At 48.7% G+C, this 21,177-nt stretch overlaps 1 protein-coding gene across 1 annotated transcript in view; it reads right to left on the bottom strand.

Moving 5' to 3' along the window:
- LOC139230656 (tumor necrosis factor ligand superfamily member 15-like) overlaps window positions 1-385 on the bottom strand; it is a 28,912-nt gene extending 28,527 nt beyond the window's left edge. Inside the window, exon 1 of the mRNA XM_070862464.1 lies at window positions 269-385. Within this exon, the coding sequence (XP_070718565.1) occupies window positions 269-385 (117 nt within the window). The remainder of the gene's footprint in view (window positions 1-268) is intronic.
- Window positions 386-21,177: the final 20,792 nt, after the last annotated feature.

Below are 21,177 nucleotides of genomic sequence, written 5' to 3'. Positions count from 1 at the left end.
GCACGCAGAAGCCAAGCGCAAACAGCGGAAGGAGCGCACGACAACCCAAGCACCTCACCCACCCGTCCCTCCAACCATCGTCTGCCCCTCCTGTGACACAGACTGTAGGCCCCGCATTGGGCTCATCAGTCACCTGAGAACTCATTTTACTGTGGAAGCAAGTCTTCCTGGAGTACTGCCAAAGGAGAAGATATAGGCACCTCATCATTTTGTACAGCTCAAGCAAGTCTTCCCACGTCGAGTATATTCAGAGACAGAATTCCCTTACCTGAAAACCGAACTTGCGGAAGTATAAGCCGAGTGCAATATTGGAGCAGATGAAGAGAGCGGTTACCGCCACAGAATATGAGACCAAGCACCTCTCGAGTTGTTGGTTTAAAGCCATGCTGCCTCTCACTGGGCTGTGTCTCATTCTGCTCTGCACAAGCCGTGCCACCTTCAAATATAAGCCCTCCAAAGGGGAAATTACAGCGGTGGGGATTTCCAGTTGCTTTTTATGTGTTAATATTCTTGTTTTTACCGCCACTGCCTTCCAGGGCGCAGAAACAAAGGACAAGCGCCCCGATGGGAACAGTGGGAGACTGGGATCGGCGGCGGGGACCAAAGGGGGAATTTCGGCAGCTTTTGCAACTCTCCTGGGTGTACGATTGAGTCGTCAGCGCAGTGTTACTGGGAAGCCACACCATTCGCTTTGTCATAAAAACATCAGCTTTTTCACTTGGTCTCAGTCTGCACACAGCTGTGGGTGAGGGTAACGTTTCAAAAGAGGGAGTTCTGAACAAGAAAAACTTCGAACCGAAACCCCCAACTCCAACGCAATTCGCCGAGAGCCGTTTCAACGAATCCACGTTTCTCTGCGCCTTTTTGTTAAAAAAACAACGATCACTGCAGCGTCAAACTTTTAAGTTGGCCGAGTGTGAAAGTGTGAGTGAGACAAAAGACAGAGAGACAGACTGAGAGAGACAGAGTCAGAGACACACACACAGACATGGAGAGACAGAGAAAGGGGGGAGAGAGAGGCAGAGACCGAGAGAGAGAGGGAGAGAGACGGACAGAGAAAGACAGAATCAGGGAGAGAGACAGAGATAGAGAGACACGCACAGAGAGAGAAAGAGACAGAGACGGCGAGAGAGAGAGACAGACAGAGACAGAGAAGAAGACAGAATTAGGGAGAGAGAGATAGAGATAGAGAGACACGCACAGAGAGAGAGAGAGCGACAGAGAGAGAACGACAGGGAGAGAGAGTAGACAGAGACAAAGAGAGAGAGACAGGGAGAGAGAGAGACAGAGACAAAGAGAGGGAGACAGAGAGAGAGAGAGACAGACAGAGACTACAGAGACAGGGAGAGAGAGTGAGACACAGAGAGACTGCAGAGACAGAGAGAGACACAGATACAAAGACAGAGAGAGAAAAACGAGAGACAGAGCGACACAAGAGACAGAGAGAAACAGAGAGAGATCAGAGACAAGCAGAGAGAGAGAGACAAACAGAGAGAGAGAGACAGAGAGAAACAGAGAGAGACACGGACACAGAGAGCGACATAGAGTGACACACAGAGGCAGAAAGACAGATACAGATAGAGAGAGAGAGACAGACAGACAGACAGACAGAGAAAGAAAGTGAGACAGGGAGATTGAATCAGAGAGAGTCAGAGATAGAGAGAAAGAGACTGAAAGAGAGACAAGACAGAGAGAGAGAGTGAGAGGGCGACAGAGAGAGAGAGAGCGAAAGGGGGGGGGGCGACAGAGAGTGAAAGGGAGACAGAGGGAGAGCGAGAGAGGGGAACAGAGAGAGAGAGAGGCAGGGAGAGACAGAGTGAGAGAGGCAGGGAGAGACAGAGTGAGAGAGACAGAGAGTGAAAGGGAGACAGAGAGAGAGCGAGAGAGGAGGACAGAGAGAGGGAGGGAGAGACAGAGTGAGAGAGACAGAGAGAGAGAGATATGTACACTGATGATTTTCAATCCATGAGACTCCAAAGTCACTGCAAAGACCAACACCACAGGACACCCAGATCTGACTGCTCGCTCCCCTCATGTCCCACCACTCCATTGCTGGATTTAGGCAGAGGTGTCAACCATGGGAACATTTGCTGTTCCTTTATTCCCTCCGTGATTACCCTAATACCCAGGCCAGCCGTTTTTTTGTTTTGTAATTTATGACGGACAGAATCAAAGAACCATTAAAACGCCCGGTGCAATAAAAATTGCAACCTGACTCAAACAGTTAATCATTGAAAAAAAGTTAAACCATCCCCCTTCCCACCACCTTTGTTGGGAACAAAGGTAATTCATAGAATCATAGCACAGCACTCCGCCCACCGTGCCTGTACATGCTCTTTGAAAAAGCATTCCCACTCCCCGCTGCTCTTTCCCCATAGCCCTGAAAATGTCCACCCTTCAAGTCAGTGTCAGCCGTAGCTCAGCGGGTAGCACACTTGCCTCGGAGTCAGAAGGTTGTGGATTTAAGTCCCGCTCCAGGCTGACACTCCCACTGCAGTGCTGAAAGAGCACTGCACTGTCGGAGGTGCCATCTTTCAGATGAGACTTTAAACTGAGGCCCCGTCTGCTCTCTCAGGTGGATGTCAAAGATCCCGTAGCACTATTTCGAAAAAGAGCAGGGCAGTTATCCCTGGGGCCAATATTTATCCCTCAATCAACATAACAAAAACAGTTTATCTGGTCATTATCACATTGCTGTTTGTAGGGGCTTGCTGTGCACAAGGTGACTGCTGCGTTTCCCACATTACAACAGTGATTACACTCCAAAAGTACTTAATTGGCTGCAAAGCGCTTTGAGACATCCGGTGGTTGTGAAAGGTGCTATATAAATGCAATTCTTTCTTTCTTTTCAACTTTTACCCAATTCCCTTTGGATTGTTGGCACTGAATCTGCTTCCATCCCCTTTCAGGCAGTGCGTTCCAGATCACAACAACTCGCTGCGTAAAAAAAGAGCAGAAAATGGGAATTTTAAGAGGGACTCTGATAAGGGAGGCGGAGGGGAAATAATATTTTATTGGCACTGGATTGCCAGCGTTACCTTTGATGGTAAATGGATAATCCGTGCTTTGTCATTGAATGACCAGCAGTTTCAGGCTGATGTTTCTGTGAAAGATCTGCTTTTTATTTCCCAGCTGGGAAAGAGAATGAGAAGAAGAATTCCTGCTGAGATGTCTTCTTCTTCTCCTCAGGCAGTCCCCCGGCGCGGCCCTGGACAGCGTGGGCCACTTTCCATACCTCGGGAGATTATTATCAGCAAGAGCAGACATCGATGACGAGGTTCAGCACCACCTCCAGTGCACCAGCGTAGCCTTCGGCCACCTGAGGAAAAGATTGTTTGAAGACCTGGCCCTCAAATCTGCCACCAAGCTCATGGTCTACAGGTCTGTAATAATACCTGCCCTGCTGTATGGCTCAGAGACATGAACCATCTACAGTAGACACCTCAAGTCGCTGGAGAAATACCACCAGCGATGTCTCCGCAAGATCTTGCAAATCCCCTGGGAGGAGAGGCGCGCCAACATTATCGTCCTCGACCAGGCCAACATCCCCAGCATCCAAGCACTGACCACCCTCGACCAGCTCCGTTGGGCGGGCCACATCGTTCGCATGTCGGACACAAGACTCCCAAAGCAAACGCTCTACTCGGAACTCCTACCCGGCAAGCGAGCCCCAGGTGGGCAGAGGAAACGTTTCAAGGACACCCTCAAGGCCTCCTTGATAAAGTGCAGCATTCCCACCGGCACCTGGGAATCCCTGGCACAAAACTGCCTAAAGTGGGGGAAGAGCTTCTGGGAGGGCGCTGAGCACCTCGGGTCTCGTTGCCGAGAGCATGCAGAAATCAAGCGCTTACAGCGGAAGGAGCGTGCGGCAAACCAGTCCCACCCACCCTTTCCTTCAATGACTGTCTGCCCCACCTGTGACAGGGACTGTAATTCCCGTATTGGACTGTACAGCCACCTGAGAACTCACTTTTGGAGTGGAAGCAAGTCTTCCTCTATTTCGAGGGACTGTCCATGATGATGACCGCAGCCTTCAACCGAGTTTTTAATGAAAATTTCCATTGTGCAGGCAAAAACAGCTGGTGAGTAATGGGAGGAGATCACGGCCGAAGAGTTCGGTTTTGGGGGAGGAATTTGAAGGTGGAGAGAGTGTCCAGGGTTGTGATGGAAAGACGAGAGTGGAACGCTGGCAGAGAGGAAATGAGAGGCAGAGAACTGTCACACCCTCGCTGCTACGCCTTTAGTGAAACAATGGTGATAACCCATGGTTAATTTCCCCATGCTCAGGCAAGGGAAGTCCCGATGTTTTCCCGAATTAACCTTCCCCTTTCAGTACTGGATGCACTGCACCCCCCAGAGATCAGCTATACATCTGGCCGTGATAAGAGGTTTCAATCAGTTATGACTTGAAATATTGAGAGGAAAGCCCCCAACCCCTCCCCCACTCCCCAGAGTTATTGTACCTTCTTGAAAAAGCATATTTTCAAAGATTTTGCCAAGAATCAAATAAAAAAAAACAATCCCTCCCCCAAAAATCTAAAACCCTCTGGTAAGACAAAACGGAATATTTTTCTGCAGTCTGTTATTTGCTTTGTTCTTTCTTGTTAAAATAGGATTATATCGGATTACTTAGGATATGCAGCACAGAATCATAGAATCATAGAGATTTATAGCACGGAAGGAGGCCATTTCGGCACATAATGTCCGCACCGGCCGACAAAGAGCTATCCAGCCTAATCCCACTTTCCAGCTCTTGATCCGTAGCCCTGTGGTGAGGGTTTGTGCCTCTATCACCCTTTCATGCAATGAGTTCCAGACCCCCACTACCCTCTGGGTGAAAAAGATTCACCACATATCTCCTCCATACCTCCCTCTAATTACTTTAAATCTGCGAAGGGAAACAGGTCCTTCCTATCCACCCTATCTAGGCCCCTCATAATTTTATACACCTCAATAATGTCTTCCCTCAGCCTCCTCTCTTCCAAAGAAAACAAACCCAGCCTATCCAATCTTTCCTCATAGCTAAAATTCTCCAGTCCAGACAACGTCCTCATAAACCACCTCTGTAATGCTGTGACAGAACTGCACACAGTACTCTAGCTGTGGCCTAACTAGTGTTTTATACAGTTTAAGCACAAGCCCCCCCCACGCTTGTATTCTGTGCCTCAGCTAATAAAGGTCCAACACGGCGGCAGTCGGGAGCAGCGTTGAGGAGGTGCGTCGCTGAGTCGGGAGCAGCGTTGAGGAGGTGCGTCGCTGAGGCGTGAGGCCTATAAAAGGCGTGCCGGTGCAGTTACAGGGAGAAGGCAAAAAAGAAGTAGAAAGAAACAGAAAGGTGACGTGACAGCCAAGGCGGTAAGTGATTGGCTGGTGATTGGTGAGTAGTTTTTCTTTTTTCTCTTCTATATCAGTGAGTAAACTTTAGCATTGTTGTTGCCAATTTAAGTGTATCTAAGGGTTAAGTCATGTCAGGAGAGCTCGGTCACGTGATATGCTCCTCCTGTACCATGTGGGAACTCAGGGACAATTCCGGTGTCCCTGACGACTACGTGTGCGGGAAGTGTATCCGCCTCCAGCTCCTGACAGACCACGTTGCGGAGTTGGAGCTGAGGGTGGATTCACTCTGGAGCATCCACGATGCTGAGAATGACGTAAGTAGCACGTGTAGCGAGTTGGTCTTACCGCAGGTGAAGGGTCCACAGACAGCTAGGGAATGGAAGACCAGCAGGAAGAGCAGTGCAAGGAAGGTAGTGCAGGGGTCCCCTGTGGTCATCCCCCTGCAAAACAGATACACCGTTTTGAGTACTGTTGAGGGGAATGACTTATCAGGGGAGGGCAGCAGCAGCCAAGTTCATGGCACCGTGGCTGGCTCTGTTGCACAGGAGGGCAGGAAAAAGAGTGGGAGAGCGATAGTGACAGGGGATTCGATTGTAAGGGGAATAGATAGGCGTTTCTGCGGCCGCAACTGAGACTCCAGGATTGTATGTTGCCTCCCTGGTGCAAGGGTCATGGATGTCTCGGAGCGGGTGCAGGACACTCTGAAAAGGGAGGGTGAACAGCCAGTTGTCGTGGTGCACATTGGTACCAACGATATAGGTAAAAAAAGGATGAGGTCCTACGAGACGAATTTAAGGAGCTAGGAGCTAAATTAAAACGTTGGACCTCAAAAGTAGTAATCTCAGGATTGCTACCAGTGCCACGTGCTAGTCAGAGTAGGAATTGCAGGATAGCTCAGATGAATACGTGGCTTGAGCAGTGGTGCAGCAGAGAGGGATTCAAATTCCTGGGGCATTGGAACCGGTTCTGGGGGAGGTGGGACCAGTACAAACCGGACGGTCTGCATCCAGGCAGGACCGGAACCAATGTCCGAGGGGGAGTGTTTGCTAGTGCTGTTGGGGAGGAGTTAAACTAATGTGGCAGGGGGTTGGGAACCAATGCAGGGAGACAGAGGGAAACAAAAAGGAGACAAAAGCAAAAGACAGAAAGGAGATGAGTAAAAGTAGAGGGCAGAGAAACCCAAGGCAAAAAACAAAAAGGGCCACTGAATATAAAGGGGCTGCAGGAGGGCTCAAAACTAAAAATCATGGTTTAAAAACTAGTATTAAAACACTCTACCTAAACGCACGCAGCATTCGAAATAAAGTAAATGAGTTGACGGCACAAATCATTACAAATGGGTATGATTTGGTGGCCATTACAGAAACGTGGTTGCAGGGTGGCCAAGACTGGGAATTAAACATACAGGGCTTTCTGATGATTTGGAAAGATAGACAAGAAGGGAAAGAAGGTGGGGTAGCTCTGTTAATAAAGGATGATATCAGGGCAGTTGTGAGAGACGATATTGGCTCCAATGAACAAAATGTTGAATCATTGTGGGTGGAGATTAGAGATAGTAAGGGGAAAAAGTCACTGGTGGGCGTAATTTATAGGCCCCCAAATAATAACTTCACGGTGGGACGGGCAATAATCAAGGGAATAATGGAGGCATGTGAAAAAGGAACGGCAGTAATCATGGGGAATTTTAACCTACATATCGATTGGTCAAATCAAATCGCACGGGGTAGCCTGGAGGAGGAATTCAGAGAATGCATACGGGATTGTTTCTTTGAACAGTATGTTACAGAACCTACAAGGGAGCAAGCTATCTTAGATCTGGTCCTGTGTAATGAGACAGGAATAATAAACGATCTCCAAGTAAAAGATCCTCTCGGAATGAGTGATCACAGTATGGTTGAATTTGTAATACAGATTGAGGGTGAGGAAGTAGTGTCTCAAATGAGCATACTATGTTAAACAAAGGGGACTACAGTGGGATGAGGGCAGAGTTGGCTAAAGTAGACTGGAAACACAGACTAAATGGTGGCACAATTGAGGAACAGTGGAGGACTTTTAAGGAGCTCTTTCATAGTGCTCAACAAAAATATATTCCAGTGAAAAAGAAGGGCGGTAAGAGAAGGGATAACCAGCCGTGGATAACCAAGGAAATAAAGGAGAGTATCAAATTAAAAACCAATGCATATAAAGTGGCCAAGTTTAGTGGGAAACTAGAGGATTGGGAAAATTTTAAACGACAGCAAAGAATGACTAAGAAAGCAATAAAGAAAGGAAAGATAGATTACGAAGGTAAACTTGCGCAAAACATAAAAACGGATAGTAAAAGCTTTTACAGATATATAAAACGGAAAAGAGTGACTAAAGTAAATGTTGGTCCCTTAGAAGATGAGAATGGGGATTTAATAATGGGAAATGTGGAAATGGCTGAGACCTTAAACAATTATTTTGCTTCGGTCTTCACAGTGGAAGACACAAAAACCATGCCAAAAATTGCTGGTCACAGGAATGTGGGAAGGGAGGACCTTGAGACAATCACTATCACTAGCGGGGTAGTGCTGGACAGGCTAATGGGACTCAAGGTAGACAAGTCCCCTGGTCCTGATGAAATGCATCCCAGGGTATTAAAAGAGATGGTGGAAGTGAGAGCAGATGCATTCGTGAAAATCTACCAAAATTCTCTGGACTCTAGGGAGGTACCAGCGGATTGGAAAGCAGCTAATGTAACGCCTCTGTTTAAAAAAGGGGGCAGACAAAAGGCAGTTTAGTTAGTTTAACATCTGTAGTGGGGAAAATGCTTGAAACTATCATCAAGGAAGAAATAGCGGGACATCAAGATAGGAATAGTGCAATCAAGCAGACGCAGCATGGATTCATGAAGGGGAAATCATGTTTAACTAATTTACTGGAATTCTTTGAGGATATAACGAGCATGGTGGATAGAGGTTTACCGATGGATGTGGTGTATTTAGATTTCCAAAAGGCATTCGATAAGGTGCCACACAAAAGGTTACTGCAGAAGATAAAGGTACGCGGAGTCAGAGGAAATGTATTAGCATGGATAGAAAATTGGCTGGCTAACAGAAAGCAGAGAGTCGGGATAAATGGGTCCTTTTCGGGTTGGAAATCGGTGGTTAGTGGTGTGCCACAGGGATCGGTGCTGGGACCACAACTGTTTACAATGTACATAGATGACCTGGAAGAGGGGACAGAGAGTAGTGCAACAAAATTTGCAGATGACAGAAAGATTAGTGGGAAAGCGGGTTGTGTAGAGGACAGAGAGAGGCTGCAAAGAGATTTAGATAGGTTAAGCGAATGGGCTAAGGTTTGGCAGATGGAATACAATGTCGGAAAGTGTGAGGTCATCCACCTTGGGGGAAAAAAAACAGTAAAAGGGAATATTATTTGAATGGGGAGAAATTACAACATGCTGCCGTGCAGAGGGACCTGGGGGTCCTTGTGCATGAATCCCAAAAAGTTAGTTTGCAGGTGCAGCAGGTAATCAGGAAGGCAAATGGAATGTTGGCCTTCATTGCGAGAGGGATGGAGTACAAAAGCAGGGAGGTCCTTCTGCAACTGTATAGGGTATTGGTGAGGCCGCACCTGGAGTACTGCATGCAGTTTTGGTCACCTTACTTAAGGAAGGATATACTAGCCTTGGAGGGGGTACAGAGACGATTCACTAGGCTGATTCCGGAGATGAGGGGGTTACCTTATGATGATAGATTGAGTAGACTGGGTCTTTACTCGTTGGAGTTCAGAAGGATGAGGGGTGATCTTATAGAAACATTTAAAATAATGAAAGTGATAGACAAGATAGAGGCAGAGAGGTTGTTTCCACTGGTCGGGGAGACTAGAACTAGGGGGCTCAGCCTCAAAATACTGGGGAGCCAATTTAAAACCGAGTTGAGAAGGAATTTCTTCTCCCAGAGGGTTGTGAATCTGTGGAATTCTCTGCCCAGGGAAGCAGTTGAGGCTAGCTCATTGAATGTATTCAAGTCACAGATAGATAGATTTTTAACCAATAAGGGAATTAAGGGTTATGGGGAGCGGGCGGGTAAGTGGAGCTGAGTCCACGGCCAGATCAGCCATGATCTTGTTGAGTGGCGGAGCGGGCTCGAGGGGCTAGATGGCCTACTCCTGTTCCTAATTCTTATGTTCTTATAAAGGCAAGCATTCCCGAAACCTTCTTAATCACTGTGGAGTAATGTGTGCAGTTTTGGTCTCCTTGCCTAAGGAAGGATATACTTGCCATAGAGGGAGTGCAGTGGAGGTTCACCAGACTGATTCCTGGGATGGCAGGACTGTCGTATGGGGAGAGATTGGGTCGACTAGGCCTGTATTCACTGGAGTTTAGAAGAATGAGAGGGGATCTCATTGAAACGTATAAAATTCTGACTGTGTTGGACAGACTGGATGCGGGGAGGATGTTTCCCCGGGGCTGGGAAGTGTAGAACAAGGGATCTCAGTCTCAGGATACGGGGTATGAAATTTAGGACCGAGATGAGGAGAAGTTTTTTCACTCAGAGGGTGGTGAACCTGTGGAATTCTCTACCACAGAAGGCTGTGGAGGCCAAGTCATTGAATATATTTAAGAGGGAGATAAATAGATTTCTAGGCACAAAAGGCATCAGAGGATATGGGGGGAAAGCGGGAATATGGTGTTGAGATAAAGCATCAGCCATGATCGTATTGAATGGCAGTGCAGTCTCAAAGGGCCGAATGGCCTACTACCGCTCCTATTTTCTGTTTCTATGTTTCTCTACCTGGCCTGCTACCTTCAGGGATCTGCGAACATGCACTCTAAGGTCCCTTTGTTTCTTTGCACTTCTCAGTGTCCTCATCATCATCGGCAGTCCTTTGGAATCGAAGAAGACTTGCAGCCACTCTAAAAGTGAGTTCACAGATAACTGAACAGTCCGATGTGAGAATTACAGTCTCTGTCACAGGTGGGGCAGACAGTGGTTGGGGAAAGGGTGGGTGGGACTGGTTTGCCGCACGCTCCTTCTGCTGCCTGCGCTTGATTTCTGCATGCTCTCGGCGACGAGACTCGAGGTGCTCAGCGCCCGCCCGGATGTCTCCGCAAGATCCTGCAAATCCCCTGGGAGGGCAGACGCACCAACATTAGTGTTCTTGATCAGGCCAACATCCCCCACATCGAAGCACTGACCACACTCGACCAGCTCCGCTGGGCAGGCCACATCGTCCGCACGCCCGACACGAGACCCCCAAAGCAAGCGCTCTACTCAGAACTCCGACGCGGCAAGCAAGCCCCAGGTGGGCAGAGGTAACGCTTCAAGGACACCCTCAAAGCCTCCTTGCTAAAGTGTAAAATCCCCACTGCCACCTGTGAATCTCTGGTTCAGTGTCCTACCATTCAGTGTCCTTGCCTTGTTAGCCCTCCCCAAGTGCATTACCTCACACAGGCCATTCGGCCCAACCAGCCCATGCCGGCGTTTATGCTCCACTCGAGCCCTCAGTGGGTAGCACACTCACCTCTGAGTCAGAAGGTTGTGGGTTCAAGTCCCACTCCAGGGTCCTGAGCACATAAATCTAGGCTGACAGTCCCAATGCAGTGCTGAGGGAGTGCTGCTCTGTCGGGTACTGACGGTCTTTTGGATGAGATGTTAAACCGAGGCCCCGTCTGCTCTCTTAGGTGGACGCAAAAGATCCCATGGCACCATTTTGAAGAAGAGCAGGGGACTTATGCCCGGTGTCCTGGCCAATATTGTTCCCTCAATCAACATAACAAAAATAGATTATCTGGTCATTATTACATTGCTGTTTGTGTGAACTTGCTGTGGGCAAGTTGGCTGCCGCATTTTCCACATTACAACAGTGACTCCAAAAGTACTTCATTGGCTGTAAAGCACTTTGAGACATCCGGTGGTCTTGAAAGACGCTATATAAATGCAAGTCTTTCTTTCTTACCTAAATCTATCAGCATAACCCTCTATTCACTTCTCCTTCAGATTCTTATCTAGCTTCCCCTTAAATGCATCTAGATGATTCACTTCAACCACGCCCTGTGGTAGCAGGTTCCACATTCTCACCACGCTCTGGTCAATAATGTTTCTTCTGAATTCCCTAACAGGTTTCACTTAAAATAAACAACCTCGTCTGTTTGTTACACAACAACTCAACTAACAAATGAGAAGGGGCAACTTCTAACCCCCCCACCCACAGAAATCAGGCAGGGGGAGGCTGGTGAAATAGAGCGAGGGGAATTTCCCCGCACCCATCCCCACCGCGCCCCCCCCTCCCCCCCCCCCCCCCGCGTCACCCGCCCTCCGCGTTCTGGGAGACTGACATTTTTAATTGCAAGCAGCAAGGACACCCGCTGGGTCATTTTTTAATTAAGCAGGTCGAGCTTTGATGACATCTCGGGGAACCAGGATTGTCCCTGGGGTCTGCAGGAATGAAAGGGCATCTAATGACATCATCTGTGATTGTAGCAATGGCAGTCTGACCCTCGTTACCTTTCTTTAAATTCACTGCTACCTTTGACACTGTTGGTTAGTCCACCGCCCTCTCCTTGACAACCCACTTTTTGGGGCTCTACATCCTTGGCCCAATGATCATAAGATAATAAGAACATAAGAAATAGGAGCAGGAGCAGGCCATTCGGCCCCTCGAGCCTGCTCCGTCATCAATAAGATCATGGCTAATCCGATCATGGACTCAGCTCCACTTCCCCGTCCGCTCCCCATAACCCTTTAATCCCTTATCGCTCAAAAATCTGTCTATCTCCACCTTAAATATATTCAATGACCCAGCCTCCACAGCTCTCTCAGGCAGAGAATTCCACAGATTTACAACCCTCTGAGAGAAGAAATTCCTCCTCATCTCAGTTTTAAATGGGCGACCCCTTATTCTGAAACTATGCCCCCTAGTTCTGGATTCCCCCACAGGTGAAAACATCCTCTCTGCGTCTACCTTGTTGAGCCCCCTCAGTATCTTATATGTTTTAATAAGATCACACCTCATTCTTCTAAACTCCAATGAGTAAAGGCCCAAACTGCTCTACTTTATTCATAAGTGTAGAATTTACCAATATTTCGCAAAGATTCCTGGTACCTTTCCCCTGCAGAGGAGGAGAATCCCTTTCTGGACTTTTAAAATGAGTTTAAAGGGGCAGACGACACCTGCAGGGGATAAAAGGGAATGCATTCAAGGACCCTCCCCCCCCCCTGAATGTTTGGACTTTTTGAAAAGAGAATTCAAAATGGACCTAAATTACAGAATCCTGAGATCCCCTAAACATCGATGGGAAGGAGCATATCAATTTTAAGATTCTGCAACATTTTGGCTGCGAAAAAGAGTTACCGAATACAGGAGGTGGGGTAAGCTTTGTGGAGCAAATCCGTGTATTAAGGATCCCAGACTGTCTGGGGGGATCTATTCACCCCCTAAGAGATAATCAAATTACCCAATCAAGCACAATGGAAATCATGGTCAGGAAACTGGACAAACCTAAAACAATGCAAACCCAGTGATAGCACATTCTCACACCCTAATCGAGTTACAGCTGACAAAGGAGACATTTGAAAATCAATGGACAGAACAGTTTAAACAGAGCCCAAGAGATTTGATGGGAGATAACGGAGCCTTTTTTGGGGGGATATATCTATCCCCCCAGTTTTACAAGGAAAAACTAACAGAACACAGACTGGGACTCGCACAGACTCGAACAAGGACACAGACTGGAACACAGACACAGACCCAAGCAGCCTGCTTCCTCTACAGAACAGAACTGATCAGGAACTGACCGAGCACGAGGCCCACGAAACGGAAGGTTGTCAGCAACCAAATTGACAACCACTCTACAATCTACTTCTGAACGACCCAGCGGGGGAGAAATTACCAAAAAGGACTAACTAAAACTATTCCTAACCAAAGAAAGTGGGTACTTACCCCATACATCCAAAACGCAACTTACCGCATCAACGGACCCACCCCAACCGAAGACTACGCCGTCCGAAGTCCTCTCCTCCGTCCGGGGTGCGGCTCGCCTAGAAGGCCAAGTGCAGCGAACCCCGAAACCGCGATTCACCGGCAACTGTCTAAAGGGATTGGTGAGCATAGCCCCTGAACCCCCAGAGCTATAACTTAGTTAGTTAGGGGGATTGGGAGGGGGGAGGCTGGATAACTTGTGTAAATGTATCTGCATTCTCCTCTTTACCCCATTTAGAGTTTAAGCTGTATTCTTTTCCCCACAGGCTGTAATTTGATAATTTATTCAATGTGTTGTACCCCTCAGTGTGTATTGGTCTGTGTGTGTTATTAAAGGTGTGCCTTTTACTTTTTAAACACAATAAAGCCATACCTGCTTCCTACCTTGAAACCGGTTGTCTGTCCAAGTCTGTCACAGTCCCTTCATAATTCCAGTGTCTAGAATCAAGGGTGTGGGAGCGATTCGAAACCGCTCATATAAGGTCAGACGTGAATGCTGACCCCCTGAAAACCATCCCTTTCATAAGTCAACCCCTTCATTTCCAGAATCAACATAGTGAACCTTCTCTGAACTGCCTCCAATGCAAGTATACCCTTCCTTAAATAAGACCTAAACTGTTCGCAGTACTCCAGGTGTGGCCTCACCAATACCCTGTACAGTTGTGGAAGGACTTCTCTGCTTTTATACTCTATCCCCCTTGCAATAAAAGCCAACATTCCATTTGCCTTCCTGATCACTTGCTGTACCTGCAGACTAACTTTTTGTGTTTCATGCACAAGGACCTCCAGGTCCCTCTGTACTGCATCACTTTGTAATCTCTCTCCATTTAAATAATAATTTGCTTTTTTATTTTTCCTGCCAAAGTGGATAACCTGACATTTTCCCACATTATACTTCATGTGCCAAATCTTTGCCCATTCACTTAGCCTGTCTATATCCCTTTTGCAGATTACTGGTGTCCTCCTCACAATTTGCTTTCCCACCCATCCTTGTATCGTTGGCAAACTTGGTTACAGTACACTTGGTCCCTTCATCCAAGTTATTAATCTAGATTGCATGCCTCTCATCTTAAAGCCATCGGTCTCGCCAGTTGCCAGCTGCGATTATGCAAAGCCTTTGGCCCTGAGCTGTGCTTCTGTTCTCATATCGATTCCATTGCCACGGCTGCCTTATTCCAGCTCTGAAACATCGCCCACCTCCGCTCCAACCTCTCCCCCCAACAATGTTCAGTCTCCAATCCAGGCTCCAACTACCCCAAAGCTTGACTTGGCCAATGCTCTACGAGCTGGCTTCCCCATTTCTGCCCGTCCCTGTCAGCCATGGCTCAGTGGGTAGCACACTCGCCTCGCAGTCAGAAGGTTGTGGGTTCAAGCTCCATTCCAAGGACTGGAGCACAAAGAAATCTAGGCCGACACTCCCAGTGCAGTGCTGCACTGTCGGAGGGACCATCTATCGGATGCTACTTTAAACCGATGCCCTGTCTACTCTCTCAAGTGGATGTAAAAGATCCCGCGGCACTATTTCGAAGAACAGCAGGGGAGTTCTCCCCGGTGTCCTGGGGCCAATAATTATCTCTCAATCAACATAACAAAAACAGATTATCTGGTCATTATCACATTGCTGTTTGTGGGAGCTTGCTGTGGGCAAATTGGTTGCTGCGTTTCTCACATTACAACAGTGACTACATTCCAACAGTACTTAATTGGCTGTAAAGCGCTTTGAGATGCCAGGTGGTTGTGAAAGGCGCTATATAAATATATATATAAGAACGGCAGAGAACTCAGGACGCAGCGACAACTGTCTTCATCACCGGAAAGCCCAGAATTTCCATCCCCCTGTTTTTAGCCAAGCTCTGATGTCACTTTGCGTCTCTCTGGATTAATTTAGAAGTTGTTACCCTCGCCTTCAAATGCCTGCAGAGGCTTCCCGCGGTGTCTCTCAGACCTCCTTCAGCCTATGTCTCTGCCGTCACTCTCCAACACCCTTCTGTTCGGCAGTCCCTCGGAGTCCACTCTAATGAGTTCTCAGGCGACCGAAGAGTCCAATGCGGGACCTACAGTCTCTGTCACAGGAGGGGCAGACGATGGTTGGAGGGAGGGGTGGGTGAGGAGCCTGGGTTGCTGTTCGCTCCTGCCGCTGTTCGCGCTTAGCTTCCGCGTGCTCCCGGCGTTGTGAGTCGAGGTGTTCGGCGCCTTCCCGGGTGCTTCCCCTCCACTTTGAGCGGTCTTGGGCCAGGGACTCCCAGGTGTCGGTGGGGATGTTGCACTTTTTCGAGGATACTGACACTGCGCCAGTATCTGTGACACTGATCTCCTCCTTGTTCCCCGTTCTTTGCTTCACCACTGGTGTCCTTATCCCCCTGGACTCTGCAACCCCCTCGGTAAAATCCCTACGCCTCCATCCCCCCCCCCCCCCCCCCATGTCCCACCAACTCCCCCACCGCTTCCAAAACCATTCCAAAGACTTTTCCTTTTGCCGTCCCTTTTGAAGTTGCATTCTCTTCCTCCCTCCCATTCAAGATGATGCCCGGTATTCCTTCAGTCCGAGCCTGGTCACCAACCCTCCAGGATTGCCCTCGGCGTCTCCGGGAATTGAACACTAATTTCCAGGACACTGCGGCGAAGCAACCCAGGGGAAAAAAATCATCGGGGGGGGGGGGGGGTGGGGGTTAGAAAATTGCCGGCTCGAAATTCGGCGCCGGTGTTTTTGAGGCGGTGTCACGGCCCCGGTGCTGGTTTTACCGCCGGGCGTCAGGTGCAGTGCCGTGCGAGCTGGAAAAACGGGAAGAAAAGGGAAGAAAGATAAAAAAAAAAACCCTTTAACTTCTCCGACCCACACGCAAACTTCCCCACTGTTCCAACTAATGAAGAACTAAAGAACGAAAACTACTTACCTTGCTCTCTGGGCAATTCTGCCCGAGTTCCGCTGTTTACTCACCTCATTTTTCAGGCTGTACGGGCGCCTGTGGGTTCAGCAGCCGCACAAAGCAAATGTTGCCATCGAGGCGTCAAAGAGGCGTTGCACGGTGGGTGACGTCACCACGCGGGTGGTGTTAGCCGGAGCGGCGTCACCTCTTGGCGCCTTTGCCGGGGCGAGGACGCCGGTCACCGTCGAAGGTAGGCCGTTTGCCGCGTCCCGCGCGCGCGGTAACTGGCGGCGTCCGGGACCCAATTTGTGCCCCTGTGCTTTAAAATTCCTTGAACACTTTTTGTGGATTAGTTACAAAAAATGTCGGACGTGGGAAAAAAAAAAGCTCTTTGACTGCGAGTCAAGAGTCATCCAATCGGGTAACGGAGAGCCTGTCGGCACTGCGATTGGCCGGGGGCAAGGCAGAGTGTCGGCGAGGATGGACGTGTCAGGCGACCAACGGCAGGAGTGTGAGGGGGCGGGGCGGTGGGAGGCAGGAGGTCATGTGACGAGACCTCCAGGGATATTTCCAGTGATTTGGTAACCCTGAATCTGAGACTTCTTTACGCCCTGAGGGACACGTTACAAATGCGCGTCGCGGTTGTAACTGAAAGCTCAGCCTTGCTGGTAGATAAAGAACATGATAATGGCAGTCCGACAATCTTCAGAAGTAAGTCCAAAGTAAATCAAATTCCAACATTACCAATTCCACGTAAGATAAATCCCTTGTACATCATATGAGAGCTGTGGCTCAGTGAGTAGCACACTTGCCTCTCAGCCTCTCAGTCAAAAGGTTGTGGGTTTAAGTCCCACTCCAAAGACTTGAGCACAAAATCTAGGCCGGCTCTCCAGTGCAGTGCTGAGGGAGGGTTGCACTGTCAGAGATGCCGTCTTTCGGATGAGATGTTAAACATATGCTTTCTCAGGCGGGTGTGAAAGATCCCACGGCCGCTATTTTGAAGAAGAGCAGGGGAGGTGTACTGGGCCAATATTTATCCCTCCACCAACAGCATTGAAAAAAACAACTTATCTGGACATCATCACTTTGCTGTTTGTGGCAGCTTGCTGTGCGCAAATTGGCCGCCATGTTTCCTGTGTTGCAACAGTGACTTACACTTCAAAAATATTTCATTTGTCGTAAAGTGCTTTGGGACGTCCTGATGTGGTGAAACTCGCCAAAGAAATTCTGGCTTCGATAAGGGAGTCAAGGGTTATGGGGAGCGGACAGGGAAGTGGAGTTGAGGCCAGGATCAGATCAGCCATGATATTAAATGGCGGAGCAGGCTCAAGGGGCCAAACGGCCGACTCCCGCTCCTATTTCTTATGTTGCTATGCTGTTACATGTTGCCATTGTCTGCTGCTCCATTGGCGGTGATCAGGATCAGCTTGCTGTTGATAGTACTGAATTGACTGTAAATTGAAGGAAGTATATAACAATTAAAAAACTATATATATGGAATGACTTCCTGCTTGTTTTTGAGGGGGGTGGGCGAATATATGACAATTCCCAGTGAGATGTGACTCACCCAATCCTTCTCAGAACCCTCTCTTCCCCCTCCTCTGCAAATCACTGGGATCAGATCGCAATGACATCACCGCCTTCAGTTGCTGAACATTCACCAGATGAGGAGAAACTTCTTCACCCAGAGAGTGGTGAACCTGTGGAATTCTCTACCACAGAAAGTTGTTGAGGCCAATTCACTAAATATATTCAAAAAGGAGTTAGATGAAGTCCTTACTACTCGGGGAATCAAGGGGTATGGTGAGAAAGCAGGAATGGGGTACTGAAGTTGCATGTTCAGCCATGAACTCATTGAATGGCGGTGCAGGCTAGAAGGGCCGAATGGCCTACTCCTGCACCTATTTTCTATGTTTCTATGTTTCTATATTTCTATCACAAACACACGCCTACAAGGTGGCTCCAGGACACAGGAACTTGTCAGGTGACAATACAGCAGCAGTTGCATTACCACAGTCGCCCACTAGGTGGAACTTTGTCACACAGGCGATACACCAAGTCTAAACGCTAGGAGTTGCTCTGAACTGTGAAAGAGATTGACAGTAATAGGGGTAGGTATAAACACAGACAACATGGATCACTTTGGGTATTTCTCTCTTCTCAATCTTCCTCGTCGCCATGCTCCACCTCACAATCAACAAGCTCCCCGCTGGAGTGGAACTAAACTACAGAACCAGTGGGAAGCTGTTCAATGTTCGCCGTCTCCAGGCCAGGTCCAAGACCACCCCAACCTCTGTCGTCGAGCTACAGTACACGGACGACGCCTGCGTCTGTGCACATACTGAGGCTGAACTCCAGGACACAGTCGACTTATTTACTGAGACGTATGAAAGCATGGGCCCTACGTTAAACATCTATAAGACAAAGGTCCTCCACCAGTCTGTCCTCACTGCACAGCACTGCCCCCCAGTCATCCAGATCCATGGCGCGGCCCTGGACACTGTGGACCACTTCCCATATCTCGGGAGCCTCCTATCAACAAGGACAGGCATCGACAACAATATCCAACACCGCCTCCAGTGCGCCAGTGCAGCCTTCGGCCGCCTGAGGAAAAGAGTGTTTGAAGACCAATCCCTCAAAACTGCCACCAAGCTCATGGTCTACAGGGCTGTAGTAATACCTGCCCTCTTGCATGGCTCAAAGACATGGACCATGTACAGCAGACACTTCACATTGCTGGAGAAATATCACCAACGATGCCTCCGCAAGATCCTACAAATCCCCTGGGAGGACAAGCACATCAACATCAGCGTCCTCATTCAGGCTAACATCCCCAGCATTGAAGCACTGACCACACTCAATCAGCTCTGCTGGGCAGGTCACATAGTCCGCATGCCAGATACGAGACTCCCAAAGCAAGCGCTCTACTCGGAGCTCTTCCACGGCAAACGAGCCAAAAGTGGGCAACGTAAACGCTACAAGGACACCCTCAAAGCCTCACTGATAAAGTGCAACGTCCCCACTGACACCTGGGAGTCCCTGGTCCAAGACCGCCCTAACTGGAGGAAGTGCATCTGAGAGGGCGCTGAGCACCTCGAGTCTCAACGCCGAGAGCATGCAGAAATCAAGCGCAGGCAGTGGAAAGAGCGTGCGGCAAACCAGTCCCACCCACCGCTTCCCTCAATGACTAGCTGTCCCACCTGTGACAGGGACTGCGGCTCTCGTATTGGACTGTTCAGCCACCAAAGAACTCACTTCAGGAGTGGAAGCAAGTCTTCCTCGATTCTGAGGGACTGCCTATGATGATGATTTCCTGTGTAGAACTTGGGAATGTTCGTCCTGATTAGAAGCATAGAATGGTTATTTATATAGTGCCTTTAACGTAGTAAAATGTCCCAAGACGCTTCACAGGAGTGTTTTAAGACAAAACAAATAATTTTGACACCGAGCTGCATAAGAAGAAATTACCGTAGATGTCCAAAAACTTGGTCAAAGAGGTAGGTTTTAAGAAGTGTCTTAAAGGAGGAGAGAGAGGTGGAGAGGCGGAGAGGTTTAGGGAGGGAGTTCCAGAGCTTGGGACCCAGGCAGCTGAAGGCACGGCCACCGATGGTTGAGCGATTATAATAAGGATGCTCGGGAGGGCAGAATTAGAGGAGCGCAGACATCTCGGGGGTTGTGGGGCTGGAGGAGATTACAGAGATAGGGAGGGGCGAGGCCATGGAGGGATTTGTAAACAAGGAGGATAATTTTGAAATCGAGGCGTCGCTAAACCAGAAGCCAATGTAAGTCAGCGAGCACAGGGGCGATGGGTGAGTGGGACTTGGTGCGAGTTAGGGCACGGGCTGCCGAGTTTTGGATCACCTCTAGTTTACATGGGGTAGAGTGTGGGAGGCCAGCCAGGAGTGCGTTGGAATAGTCAAGTTTAGAGGTAACAAAGGCGTGGATGAGGGTGTCAGCAGCGGATGAGCTGAGGCAGGGGCGGAGACGGGCGAGGTTACAGAGGTTACAGATCGCAAGAAGGCCATTTGGCCCGTCGAGCCTGTGCCGACTCTCAGCTGGTCTCACTTCAACGCCCTTTCCCCGTAGCCCTGCCATTTACTTTTCCTTCACGTACTTATCCAACTCCCTTTTGAAAGATAAAAATTGAGTCTGCGTCCACCCCACTTTCAGGCAGTGCATTCCAGAACCTAACCACTCGCTGCGTAAAAAACTTTTTTCTTACGTCACCTTTGGTTCTTCTGCCAATCATCTTAAATCTGTGTCCTCTGGTTCTCGACCCTGCCACCAGTCTCTATCTACACTGTCCAGACCCCTCATGATTTTGAACACCTCTATCAAATCTCCTCTCCGTCTTCTCTGCTCCAAGGAGAACACCTCCACCTTCTCCAGTCTATCAATGCAACTGAAGCCCCTCATCCCTGGAACCATTCTGGTAATTTGCCAGGACAGATTGTGGATTCAGAGCGCTGTGCCTGCCACATTTCCACCCATTAACATGAATCCCATGGCACTATCTCGACAAAGAGCAGGGAAGTTCGCCCCCTGAACACAAACTGAATTGAGAATGAACAAATTAATCTATCGTTCTAATGTTGTTCATTGTATTTCACAATGAACAGGGTATCTTCTCTCTCTCTCTCTCTTAGGCAGTCCCTCGGAGTCGAGGATGACTTGCTTCCATACTAATATGAGTTATCATATGACTGATGAGTCCAATGCAGGATCTCATCATCATCGACGGTCACTGGAACCAGGATGACTTGCTTCCATATGGGTTCACAGATGTTTCAATGAAGCCCGATATTCCAGTCCTGAACTCCAGTTGAAGGGTGGAAGATGCCTGTGCGTGGAGTTTTTTAACATGTGGTGACCGTTGCACACCAGCCACCACACGGGCTTGACAGAGCTCGGCCTTTATCCAGTGGCAAGGGTTAGCCAGGGCGACTGGAGACCTGCTCTGTTGCACTGATAGAGAATACAAGCAAGCTGTTAAGCTGGGAGAAAACACAGACAGCAGTTCGATTGT

The sequence above is a fragment of the Pristiophorus japonicus genome, chromosome 19 (assembly GCF_044704955.1).
Source record: "Pristiophorus japonicus isolate sPriJap1 chromosome 19, sPriJap1.hap1, whole genome shotgun sequence".
Lineage (NCBI taxonomy): Eukaryota > Metazoa > Chordata > Chondrichthyes > Pristiophoridae > Pristiophorus > Pristiophorus japonicus.
Note: the sequence above shows the minus strand (reverse complement) of the source record. Positions and strands in the feature narration are given on the sequence as shown.